Here is a 13,351-nt window from a genome sequence, read left to right on the forward strand (position 1 = left end):
ATTGAATAGAATAATATACTTGAAAAATATAATTTTCAAAATAATAATTGACTGAAAAGATTATGTAGTAAAAAGGAAAAAATAGGTCTTGATTTATAGTCGTCAATATTTTTGTATTAATATCACTATGGCATAAAGAAATGTGAGCATGAATAATGTTGTTAAAAGGTACGCCAATTACAAGAATAGTTGCATCAATTTTTTGAATACTTTTAAAATTTGATTGATAATCTTCGTTACGGAGAATTAAATGACTTTAGAACAAATACAAATACTCTTCCTTTTCTACTTAATTGTTAAAAAATACTGCAAATATCTATACTTCAAAAACATTTAAATGGTTTCAAACGAATTGTAAAATACTTATGATTGTAACTTTTTATATTTTTAGCATAATCGAAGTTGTTTCAATTTATCATGTTACACATTTTGGAAAAACAAAATATCATATTGTCACTTAGACTTTTTGAATTGCAAAATACATTGCAGTTGCAGAAAATTTGAATTTTGTGAAATATTATATTCTCATGCTTTGAAGGTTTTTATTATACATAATATTGTTGAGATTCCTCCACATTCATATATATTGAGGTGATGGACAAGAAAATTGAAGATTGGAGATTTTCATAATACAATGACATTTGGTCAATATGAACTATTTGGATTCTAAAGTACTGTAGAAAATATGATACAGAGATTTGTATAATATTTTTAATGAACTTCTTACGAGAGCAGTTGGAACATAATAAATATATGAAATGACAAGAGATGATCTCAAGAAAATATGTAAAAAAGGTTAATGAAAAGTTGCACAATATGGATTTTTTTGTGAGAATTCAATTTTGAAGAAATTAACTTCAAAGGAAAAAAAATGCATCTACAATAAGTGAAGAAGCACAGATAAAGTTATTGGAATAAAAGTTAAAAAAATTATTTCGGGAAAAGAGATTTAAAAGTAGACTAGAGAAAACTTTGGAGAAAAGAAAAAGTCCTTCATCACGATGTCAAGTGCCATAAAAGATGTATTAACTTCTATACAAGTATATATTATATATTTTTTATATTATATATACATTTATTTATTTTATTATTTTTAAAAAAATTTGAATATTGTTTGCAGTCCACAAATAAAATTGTTTATGAAAAATCAAGGAATGTATAATCAATCACATCGAGTTAGTTTACATTATATTTGAGTATTTATATTTGTAATACTTTAGTTTTTATTATATATTTTTTGACGTTAAATATCAAGATTTTGTGCAAAATCAAATGAATCAATTTTTATCTTGATTTTTCTTTGTCAGCAAAATAAAAACAAATTATATTGATTTTTTGTTTTATACATGTTCAGGTTCAAACTAATTCACGAGGCAAATCACCCGAATATTGAAAGCTCTAGATCCTCTAAATGACAAATTTAATTTTATCTTCATTTTGATTGTAAAATTAAAATATGCAGATTCTTCTTTTGAAAACTGTAAATGACAATCTAAAGTGTCAATCAACATAATATCAATAACTTTTGGATTTGAAAGTAAATTATTGTTTGTTAAGAATAATAAAATATATCTTAATCATAGAGTCTAAATTATTACATTCAATTTTAACTATAGCATTTTATATGGTTTATGAAAGAGGTGCAAGAGAATACAAATCCCATGGATTATTCCTCCCGGTTCATTTGCGTTTAGCTCTTATTTTAATTTTTTTATCTTAGTTTCCTTCTGTGTTGGCTTGATCCCTATATGTGTTCATCCACTAAGTGTTTAAATGTGAGTTGAGGAATCTATAGTAGGGTGATAATGTTCAGTAGCTAATTTCACTATAACATTGCAATTAGTGGAAGTGAATCTTAATATCTTAATTTATAGCTCTACATTCTTAGTGTTCATGCAATCCCTTCCTAAGTTAGTATTTAATTAAGAAACCAATATAATATAAGTAATACAATTAGACAAAACTATGACATTCAAATTTAAGAATAAGGTGTTTGTATCGAGTTGAGAAAGAATGAATTGGTGGCATCAAATCATATATGCAATGTTGAAAAGAGAAATTTCGAATAAACAAAATGTATGATTAATGAACAGTTGCACCGCACGATATTAGATTGATCATACATACATATTCATAATCCAACAACATGACATAAAAAGTAACTGACAATTAAATAAGATGATATAATCCAATGTGAGTAAGAAAAATTCTTCTTAGTACTAAATATATCCTTAGGCAGAACATATGAAATCTCTTAGACATGTGAGTAAAAAAGATTCTTCTTCAACTTCAGCAAGTGCAACAAGTACTAAATATATCCTTACGAAGAACATATGAAATCTCTCAGACAAAATATGGTGCAATAACTTATAAGTATTTGAAACCCATAACTATAAAAGGTTCTTGTTATTGCATGTTGTCTTTCCTTTCTAATATCAATACTATCCTTTGATATCATCCATCCATGCACATGATTTATCATGGCATCAATCAAACAAATATTTTAAGAAATATACACATTGTTTTTATTATTCAAAACAGATAAATAAAATTAAATAAAATAGACTAAAAAGTATAAATAAGAAAGAAATTATGATTGATTATCTTATAGACGTTTGAACAAAAAAAAGATCAAGTTCTTGAGATCTTTTAAAAAGTTTTGATGTAAGGTGAAATCATATTTATAGTCATTAGTGGACAAATTTATTGGCAGCATTTTATCGAACAATTGACGGACAAATTCAATATTGCTATATTTTTTTAACCGATTCAAATATATAGTTTCCAATTTATTTTAGCATTGAATAACTAACCTGGCCATGGATTGATGCGCAGCTGCAACAAGTTGGGATGATTGTATAGATGAATTTTTTGTTGCTTTACGACTACTTCTTCTGGTGGACCTATGGAAGTTCTCACGACTATCTTTTAATCATAGAGAAAGTTCTTTTTTGCAGCGGAGTGAGTTCAAAGCAACTCCGAATCACATCTTTAATTTTGGATAGATGATTAAAGAGATCTAAATCTCTCCCATGATTTTTTTGGCACAATTTAATTGATAAATCTTGATAGAAATTATTTTAATTGAAAACGAAAGAAACAGAGGTAACAAAAAAAAAAAAAAAAATGGAACAGAGGATTTGAAGCCGAAAAAAGCTTGAGAAGCCATTCTTCTACACGGGACTGCATCACCTATGCCTATGGAAATAAGAGTCTGTAATTAATTTTTGAGAAAAAAAAAAAAAAGGGCTTCTACAGGTTGAGAGAAAGCCATGGAATCCTTTGCTGTTGCTCTTAGTCATACTTGTAATAACATTGCCGATATCTTTTAAATTTTATGACAGCCACAAACATGAATCCAAAATGAAAATCTTTTAGCCATGCTATATGAGCAAGACAAACATTTATTCGAATCATATTCTCCGACAAAAACAAATTTAAAAGAATCGAGAGGTAGACAACCAATGATGCTTTTATACATGATATGATATAAGGCCAAAGTATTTGCATATCCATCCATGCAAGTTAGTTTATTTCAATGAATCCCTTCATGTCAAAAACATTGTCCCAACATTCCCCTGTCTTCATCCTGATGCTCAATGTCTATCCTCCATTTTCAGCCATGGAGACCTCTATCTCACAAATCCGTCCTCTGATCGCGAAGCTGGCTTCCGACTGTTTGATTTGGGTGCCGAGCAGACAGGGGAATTGAAGATCCCGTTACGAATGACTAATTTGTCGCAAGAAGACGACTAGACTAGAACACTTGGAAGAAAAGACTGGTCGATCCGTCCCCAAATGATTGCAGATCAGCTGGCCTCACCAGCGCCCGGCATAAGGGGCAGGTCCTTTCTCGATCGAACCTGAAAAAAAAAAAAAAAAGTTGGCATCATTGATCTGATCGAATCAATAACTTAGCTTGTGCAAAGGTGAAAAATAAAAAAAATTAAGGCGAACCGAACCATTCAGAAATGCAGTCTTCGCAGAACATATGATTGCAGCTCAACAAAATCGGGGCGTGCATCTTCTCCTGGCAAATAGCGCAAAAATCTCCGGCAGCATTGTTTACCTGAATTAAATCGATCAAAAATGTCCGGTTAGCGCGCTGCATGAGTGATTCGATTGTTCAGATTCTCAAATTTGAAAAAAAAATACGAGCACCTGTTCTTGTGTGGCGTAAGCCCCGTATGGAACTTCTTTCCGGGACAGCGCCTTCACGGCAGCAACTAATGACTTGACCTGATCGCGAATCGGTGGAGTAGATCATTCAGACACGAGTTTTTTTTATATACAAATAACCTCATGTAGGAAATACCTTTTCGACGATCGATGCCAATTTGAAAGTTAAATATAATCCGGCAGTCACCGATGAAAAAAAGCTCCCGTAATTTTGGTTCAAGAAGAATCTGTACCATAACGGCGTAGGCAACACGGTGCGGTGCAGCAGTAAAATATACTCGACGAGAGTCAGCATTTGCCCCTAAATTGCCAAAACATAACTGTTAACTCGAAGCAAATTACATGAGCTGATTATTAGTAAATAGAGCTGTAAAACAAACAAATAGGCCGCGAGTTCGGCTCAGTTCAATTCGTTTAAGCTCGTTGAGAACTCGTTCGTTAAGCTAAACGAGTCGAATACGACATAAATTTTAGCTCGTTGTGTTCACGAACGAGTTCGAGCTTGTTCGCGGACGTTCGATAGTATTTATTAGAAAAATTAAATTAATAATTTTATTTTAATAAGTATATATATCTTTATAAATATTATATTTCATTCTATTTTTTATTTAAATTTATTAATAACAATTATAATTATTATTAACTAAATTTAAATTTAAAAAAAATAAATAAATAAAATAAATGGTTTGTTTAGCTAAGAGTTTTTGGAGGTTTTGGGAATTTTGAAAGTTTGGAAAAAAAAAAAAAAAAAGTAAAAAGTTAGTATTTAATTTGATGTTTTATGAGAGAAAAAATGTATTTGATAGTAATGTTTTTTAAAAAATGAATAGTATGCAACGAGTGAAAGTGTGTGGGTAAACAAAGCGAAAATTTCTTTTAACGAGTTGAGCAAAACACGAACAAAAAAATTGCTAAACGAGCCGAGCCCAAATAAAAATTTAAGCTCGTATCTCTTAACGAACGAACACGAGCCAAGCTCGAGTTCTTTACGAGCCGAGCTCAAACATGACAAGTTCGGCTCGTTTACAGCTAATAGTACATCCACACACTGCTACATTACCCGTCTCCGGAAATCTTGGGCTCGGCCATTCTTGTAGAACATTAAAAGAACCAACTTGAAGATCATCCCGGCTTGTCGCACCATTATATCTGACAGCAACCGGATACTAAGTAAATACAGAACTGTCAGCTAATGAAATTCACTTCACAAAAATGACCGTTAAAAAAATGGAGGAGATCCATACCATTTAAAAGGATGATGAAAACTGCGCGCCAAAAATGAGGGATCGCCGTTGGAGGAATCATGAGCAGTGAATACAGAACGTCGTCATTGCGAAGCCACCAGTAGATTCCGAATATATGAATCATGAAAAGCATTGAACAACCGAGCAGGACAATTAGCTTCCTCTCGCCCTGCAAGAATCTTATGAGTTTTCTTCTTCGCCGTATTAACTAATGTCATCTGCAAAACGAATGTCGGCTCAACCTTTAGGGCAGTTTGGTTCTGAAGAACATCGTCGGACTTCACCAAGACAGCCATTGCATAACCGATCACGAGGAATCCTAGAAACAATTTATAGAAACAGTAAAGAAACAAGTCCAGATATGAGCTTACTTACATGAACATTATATCCAAATATAGCCATAAAACTAAATATGTTGCGAAATTAAGGAAATCAAGAAAGAAACAACCACACAAAAAACGATAATTTGGTGATCCAGTTTGACGAACCTATGTCTGAATGACAAAGAGTTAAGCCATATATTTTTACTAGTATGTTTTTAGCTAAACCCCCCTCGCCGGAAACCTCACCGGCGAGGTCGAAAAATGTCTTTAGGGCTTAATATGCAGTACTCTTCCATACTTCAACTTCGGTTTCACAACAAAACACTATATAGTCTCCCGTCCACTAAATTTATACATTTTTTTTTTAAGTTTGTCCACAAAAATATGCATTTTTCATATATAATAAATATTTCTTATAGTCTTTAATTTATACTTTTCTATATTATACTCCTTCTATTCTAATTCAAATATCTTTTTTACCATTATCGTATGTTTTATTTCAAAATATTCCTTTCATTTTTTTTTTAAAAAAAATAATCATATACTAAAACCAAAATACTTTTTAACTTTTACTTAATTATAACCCATACAATTACTTTATACACAAAGGAAATAGCACAAATATAAAAAATTATTACACATTTTTATATTTTCACTAACTAATAAAATATTATTATTTTTTAATTTACTACAAACTCTAAAGGTCCCTTTTATTAAAAACTCTCTAACTCTTTAACTCAAGTAATTTATTTTCTAAAATATTACTCACTTTATATCACAATCTATCATTTACTTTTTGCTAGTTGATATTTGAATATTAATTATTATATGAAAATGTAGTATAAATTAATGACAAAAAAATGCTTTAGTATTCTTATAATACTATTATAATAATATTTTTTGTAAAATATTATATAAATAAAACCTTACAACCGGACTGACAGAGTATTCGTCGAGGGAGTATTAATCAAAACTCGTGTCTATGTCAAATGAGCATACAAATAGAGGAAAGAGAGAGTATTACTTAAAGCAATACCTATTGTTCTAAGCAATAGAGCCAACTCATCATCATCAACATACTTATAGATGTAACAATCAGATTCAAAATTTCTTAAAACTTGGAGAATAACTGCGTAGAGAGTATATTAGATTAGATTGATTACCTTGAAGGTGCTGTCGGATGAACACCACCAAAAAAAGGACTGAAAATGGAAGAATCTGCTCAACCCACCTCGCAGCCTGCTGCAAAAACCTCGACGATCCCCTGTAGTAATAATCATCATTCACATTGTCCCCACCGTCGCCGGCGCCACTCTCCCCGACAATCCGAATCGATACGTCCCCTTCGTTATTACCGTCGCCGGAATCTCTACTTCCCGACTCCGGAGCGCCGTTCGCGGCGGCTTCAGTAGTCGAAGAACTCTGGGCCACGAGAGGGCTGCCGGAGGAGGACTCCGGCGGGGGGTCGCGGCGGAGGACGCCGGAGTATTCGAGTAGGGATGAAATAGGGGACTGTATGAACCGTACGGAAGGCAACTGGAGGAATCCGCCGTGAGTAGCGTCTGGATTTGACGATTCCTCCATGAAAAAACAAGAAGAAATTAAAACCCTAAAACTGAATTAGCAGAAACTGGGAAAGTAAAAAGCGCCGATTAATTGTAGAATGTACTATGGAATTTAGGTATATTATATAACGCTAAAAAAAATATACACAAAAACCCTATTATAATTTATAAAATTTATAAAAAACACTTTGGAAACTGATATTTGATTTTAAATAAAAATAATAATTTATTTTAAAAAATTATAAAATCAATAATTAATTAATTAATTATTTTATTAAAAAATTATTTAATATATTTTACTGTTTTTATTTTTATTTTTATAAAATTTGCGTAATAAGTGTTGTTCATTGGTGGAAAAGTCAGAAGAGTGAGAACTGCCAAAGCAGTTTCTTGTTTAAAATTTATCAGTAAATGCGAATAAATTGAAGGTACCAACGATCGAATTTTAATTAAGTAGTATTACAATGCTACCGAGGATGCAATGAAGGAGGATTAAGGATAAGTTTGTTGTCGTTTTTTGCATACTTAATTATTGTTTTTATTATAATAATTAAACAAAAAAATAAGATAAAATTAAATATGTTAAAGTAATAATATAATAATTTTTTTATAAATAATTAAAAATATATTAGTGAAAATAATTATTTTATAATATAAATAATTATAAATTAAGATTAAAATAACTAATTAATTTAATTAAAATTTTAAAAAAAAATTAAAATTTAAAATGATGTGTAGTCATTTCTAAAAAAAAAAGGAAAGTGACATGGTATGTGGGACGAACAGAAACAACAACGTGTACATGGTATGTGGGAGGAGTAGGGAGTATTATTCAAATCTATATTAACTCTTTTTCTTTGAATTGTAATAAGAAAAATATTTTTATTTTCTTTAAGCAAAAACATAAATATATATATTTTATAAAAAGGCAAAACAATAACTATTTTATTTTTGTTAAAATTCATGCCTAAAATTTGTTAAACATTTTTTATTTTTACATGACAAATGGGGTAATATATTACTAGCTATTACCATTATTTATATTTATATATCTATTTATTTTTGTTGAATAGATTAATTAATGACATTGTTCCTCATATACTAAAAAATTAAATAGTATAATTTTATTTTAACAATGAAAACAAAAATAATAAAGCGAATGTAGAATCGTCCGCTAAAAAAAAAAAAAAATTCTCCAAATGTTCAATATATAAATATATATATAAGGAGTTTAATTAATAAAATTAAAAATTAAAAATTAAAAATTAAAAATAAATAAATTACAAGGTTAAAAAATCTATGATGAACAGTAACTTTAATAATAAAAAGCTTCTAATCAATAATAAAATTAACAACTTAAATAGTGAATTTGATCATCGATAAATATTCAATTTCGCCAATTGTAAAATAAGTAAATTAGTTATATTATCGATGTATGACAAATAAACAATTTTTTTTTTTACTTGCTCTGTTGAGAATGTTGACATATTTATAATTTTGGATGATGTTATCCGAGAGTCAGTCGAATGACCTGCATCAATCTATGTTTAGACAAAGACTTTGCTGAAAGTCAGAACAAATTTTATCTGATGATCAAATATGTTGGAAGAATACCGTAAGAAGGCCAAAATGCAAACCAAAATTAGATTCGACGTACTCCTTAAGCGTGCGTGGTCACGCCCAAGCAGTGTGTTCAAACTGTTCCACCAAAACCTTTGCCTTCAATCAATTATTTTTTCTACCAAAAGAAGATGAATGACAACCACCAATAAAAACGAAAATAACAATACGAAACACCGAAACTTTTAACGTGGAAAACTCCTTCAAAGTGAAGGATAAAAACCACGAGGTCTATCACCCGACCCAAGGTAAAAATCCACTATCTCAAAAGGTTCGTACAATCAAAAGATAACCACAATCAAAAGGGCTATCAACCTCCACACCCAAATACAAGAATCGAATCCCAATCACAAGAGATTTCCCAACTACAAACAACCCATTCCAATCCCAACCAATAAGATTCAAAATCGAATCCAAACAAATAAGGAAAAATCAACGATACCAAAAAAGAACATCCGAAGATGACGAGACCGTTGATCGGAACCGAGTTGAAATTATCTCTTACTTGCAGATTCTCTCGCGTGCGTGGATAACAATTGTCTCTCTCAATCTCTACACCCAATTGACCCCTCCCAACTAAGACGGCTAGGGCAACAATTAACAAAAATGGGCTTTTAATTCTTCTTGGGCTAACTTTGAATTGTTGGGCCTCTTACATACAGAAGGAACCCAAACCCAACAAATCATGAGTTAATTGACATAATATCAACTCATAAACTGTTTTTATTTGGAAATACAAAATTGAATTTAAACCGCCCTAAAAGTTGTTACACACTACAGTTAGTTTATTTAGCCGGGCAAAGAGACTATGTAGTTGAGAGAATTAGAGAGAGAATTCTTCAAGAACTTCTGCACATAAACAATGAGAGAAAGACAATAATCTATTTTGAATTTGAAAAATTGTTTTGTGATACCATATAACTTATGCGAGCAGGACAAATACTAAATACATACACGGAGTTAACTGTTTTATTCAATTAAAATGATTAAATTTAAAATTAAATGGTTGAAAGCATATACTAAATTAATTTTGATTTTTACTTAAGAGGTATTTTTGCTTTTAGACCATTGTGCATGGTTTAATTGTTCAAACGATAACTTAAGAAAATAATTTTGATAAATACTTGGTTTAGAAAAAAATTCTGAAAATTTTCCGATCTCTTATTTCCTATATAATTATCCTTAGAATGCATACTTTTTTTTATAATGATGATAATCTTAATACTATTTTTTTTTTATATTTCACTTAAAAATATCTAAAATTATAAACATGGGACAATACATACTTTAAATTTTTATTTCTTTAATTTTTTAAATAATAAAATTTTAAATTAACAATATATTTTAAATAAAAATTATATGAATAATAGAGCATTATTTTTAATTTGTGTGTATAAAAAAAAGAAAATAAACCAATATACTATAAATAATCATATCAGAATTTACTCTCTCATCGATCGTTAGCTCCCTTTCCTTTCCATGACGGTTGGCCAGAAGCTTCGTGCTCACACGATCGTACGGTAAAAATTTTCGATTGATCAACGATTACCGCAATCGGAGCATAGTACTCCTGCGATTATAATGTTAATGTGGATGAATTTCAGATGGATTCTAGGAAGGGCTGGATTTTGGTTTTCCTGTCTTTCGGCATGCATGTATTGATGCATTTAATAGCTCTGCTATGATTTCTAAATGGGAATTGTTGATTCGTTGGTTTAAGGCGAATCGAGACGGCGATTTGTGGTAGTCTTGGTTATTTTGAGTTATGCACACGGTTATTGGTAAGTGGACAACGTTATTCTCATAAAATTTTAATGGTTGATCAGGTGAAAATGCTTTCCTGGATCAATATTGGACATTTAAGGAAAATATTTGAGAGGATTTTCATTCATTGCACTCGAGAACACATTTAAATCAATTTTTAGGAGATGTTTATGTTGTTAAAGTGGAAATTAGGTTTTTATCATTATCCCCAAAATTGTGGTTAAGCAAGTCACTGGTTGAATTTTGAGATTGATATAAAGCTTGGCTAATTTTCAATTGAAAATACTTTTAGCTTAACGACTTGCTTGTCTGCTTCATTGCTGCAATTAAGAATATCTTTTGGTGCATTGTGTTTCTAGCTGGTGTATGAATGGTTTCTTGTAACAATTGGTCACAGCTCACGGGTTTAGTCCTTTGGCCAGGGTTCAGCTGTGAATAGTCGATGGGACTCTGCTGGAGCTGGAGCAGGGGAATTGATGTTAGTTGATTATAATCTTCACATCTCTTTGTGATTCGTTAAATTACTGCAATAGTTTTTTAATTCTCATTCTCTTCGAGAAATTAGTCTTGTTTTCAAATGCATCATAGTTCTTTAAAACCAATTTTTTAGCATGCACTTTTGCCCACATATTTCTTTCGTTTCTCTGAACTTTGTTCTGCTTTGTTAGCCGATGATTTGTTGTTATCAAATACAGAAACAGTTAACTGGTTTCCCATTTACTGCAATAGTGTTCTAATTCTCTTCGAGAAATCAGTCTTGTTTTCAAATGTATCATAGTTCTTTAAAACCAATTTCTAGCATGCACTTTTGCCCACATATTTCTCTGAACTTTTTTCTGCTGTGTTAGCCGATGATTTGTTGTTATCGAATACAGAAACAGTTAACTGGTTTCCCATTCCTACAAATATGTGACTTATGATTGAAAGTGTTAATTGAAACAAAATTGCCAATTTCTTCCAATCTTTGTGTTAATAGCTTCTACAATAAATCTACTCAGTTTTTAGACTGTGATCTACATGACAATGCTTGTTTATGTGATCTCTGCATTCCCTATTAACAATTGAGCTAAACAAAACATTGGAATGCATAAAAAATTTGTGTTTTCATTCATGTCTCCTGGTAGATAAGGAGAGTTTGTAGGCTGGGGGATCCAACCAATCAAAAAGAGGACAGTGACAGTGACGAAGAACTTGCAGGTGGAAATGTTCACCTTGTAAATTCAATGGAAAAGTGGAACCAAGAAACATCGGAATCAAACAATGAAGGCAAAGTCGTAAGTTATCAGTTTTGTTAAGCTTAATCCATTTCCATTACAGAGATTCGTTTATCCTCACAAAATGGTCGAAATTTCCAACCAGATGGTGGTGAATTTCAGTGCACATTGGTGTGGTCCTTGTAGGCACATTGCAACAACCTACCGCGAACTTGCTGACAAGCACCCCGCAATTCTGTTTCTAATGGTTGATGTGGATGCGTTGGCTGTAAGTTCACATAAACCCGGAACTGGAAATGACATGACTGTCTACATGCAATCGATGATCTTCAATGTCCAAATTGAACTTGTGGATTTATGTCTATCTGGTGCAGGAATTCAGTACCTCATGGGGCATCAGCGCGACGCCAACCTTCTTTTTCATGAGGGATGGGAAAGAGGTCGACAAGCTCGTTGGTGCCGACAAGGTTGCACTTGAGAAGAAAATTGTAGCCATTGCTGATAAGGAAAAGCCAAGCAGTTGAGTCTGTAGATATGATCCATAAGGGGATTTGATCCAATTGTGCATCTCAGCATTGCAGCACAACAATGAAATAGTAAGCATATTTTTGTATCTATGCATGCTGTTCATATATTTTAATACTTATTTGAGTTTGGGAAAGATTGGTTCGAGTTTGGTATCAAAACAAATGTTTGATGTAATGATTTGTGAAAAAAATATATATGTTTTTTTTCGAGAAATGGAGTCCAAACAATAAAATTTGAAAAAATTTGGTTAAAGTAATATATACCTATCTAACTTTTTTGACAGTTGAAATGACTTTAATATCCTTATATTTTTTGCATTGCCTTTTGCATTTGTATATTTGTTTGAACTTTTGTCTTTACAACCTTTTGTTGTTACTTATTAAGGTATATTTACACAATTCATTTTCACTCATTTGACATTGTTCATTTTTTTAATAACATCATATTAAATATACTTTTTTTAAAAAAAATATCAAATTAAATACTAATTTTTTTTACTTTTTCCAAATTTTCAAAACCTCCAAAACTTTCCAGATATACTTAGATATGTTTTCATTAATTATTGTTACGTATTTGTTGTAATTAACATAGGCATCTCAGATATTGCAGTAAAATTATCTTTGCTTTATAAACAAGTACTTATAATTTTTATTAATTACTCGGTAGCCACTTAACAACTCACCATCCCTATTTTGCTTATATTTTAATTATACTTTTTCAATAAAATTGTTACTATGATATTCCTTAATAAGAATATTATTTTTGTGATCTTTGCGTCAATTTAGAATTTTTAATAAATTTATGCATTTTATTTCTTAAACAAATTAAGTTTCATTATTCATAAGTAAATTGATTTAAATAATAATAAAAAAATATAGTAATCGATACTTTAATCGTAATAATATTTATTATTA

At 30.7% G+C, this 13,351-nt stretch overlaps 2 protein-coding genes and 1 long non-coding RNA gene across 3 annotated transcripts; 2 read left to right on the forward strand and 1 right to left on the reverse strand.

Moving 5' to 3' along the window:
- Positions 1 to 3,355: 3,355 nt before the first annotated feature.
- Positions 3,356 to 7,383, reverse strand: LOC127256357 (uncharacterized). The gene is made up of 8 exons (XM_051282332.1): positions 6,910 to 7,383; positions 5,666 to 5,742; positions 5,424 to 5,592; positions 5,240 to 5,328; positions 4,316 to 4,480; positions 4,162 to 4,239; positions 3,963 to 4,069; positions 3,356 to 3,863 (listed from the first exon to the last, which is right to left on the reverse strand). Exons 1-8 carry the CDS (start codon positions 7,328 to 7,330, stop codon positions 3,758 to 3,760), a joined length of 1,212 nt encoding a protein of 403 aa, XP_051138289.1. The 5' UTR covers positions 7,331 to 7,383; the 3' UTR covers positions 3,356 to 3,757.
- A 3,229-nt stretch (positions 7,384 to 10,612) lies between these two features.
- Positions 10,613 to 11,855, forward strand: LOC127256469 (uncharacterized). Its single transcript, XR_007839862.1, has 3 exons — positions 10,613 to 10,712; positions 11,118 to 11,173; positions 11,820 to 11,855. It is a non-coding gene; the product is annotated as an uncharacterized LOC127256469 (long non-coding RNA).
- A 3-nt stretch (positions 11,856 to 11,858) lies between these two features.
- Positions 11,859 to 12,433, forward strand: LOC127256069 (thioredoxin H-type-like; the record flags this gene model as incomplete). The annotated part of the gene is made up of 3 exons (XM_051281900.1): positions 11,859 to 11,969; positions 12,055 to 12,177; positions 12,284 to 12,433. Coding segments are annotated over 3 exons (384 nt in total), but the record flags the coding sequence as incomplete, so codon positions are not given.
- Positions 12,434 to 13,351: the final 918 nt, after the last annotated feature.

Source organism: Andrographis paniculata, unplaced genomic scaffold, assembly GCF_009805555.1.
Source record: "Andrographis paniculata isolate CXL003 unplaced genomic scaffold, ASM980555v1 Contig55END, whole genome shotgun sequence".
Taxonomy (NCBI): Eukaryota; Viridiplantae; Streptophyta; class Magnoliopsida; order Lamiales; family Acanthaceae; genus Andrographis; species Andrographis paniculata.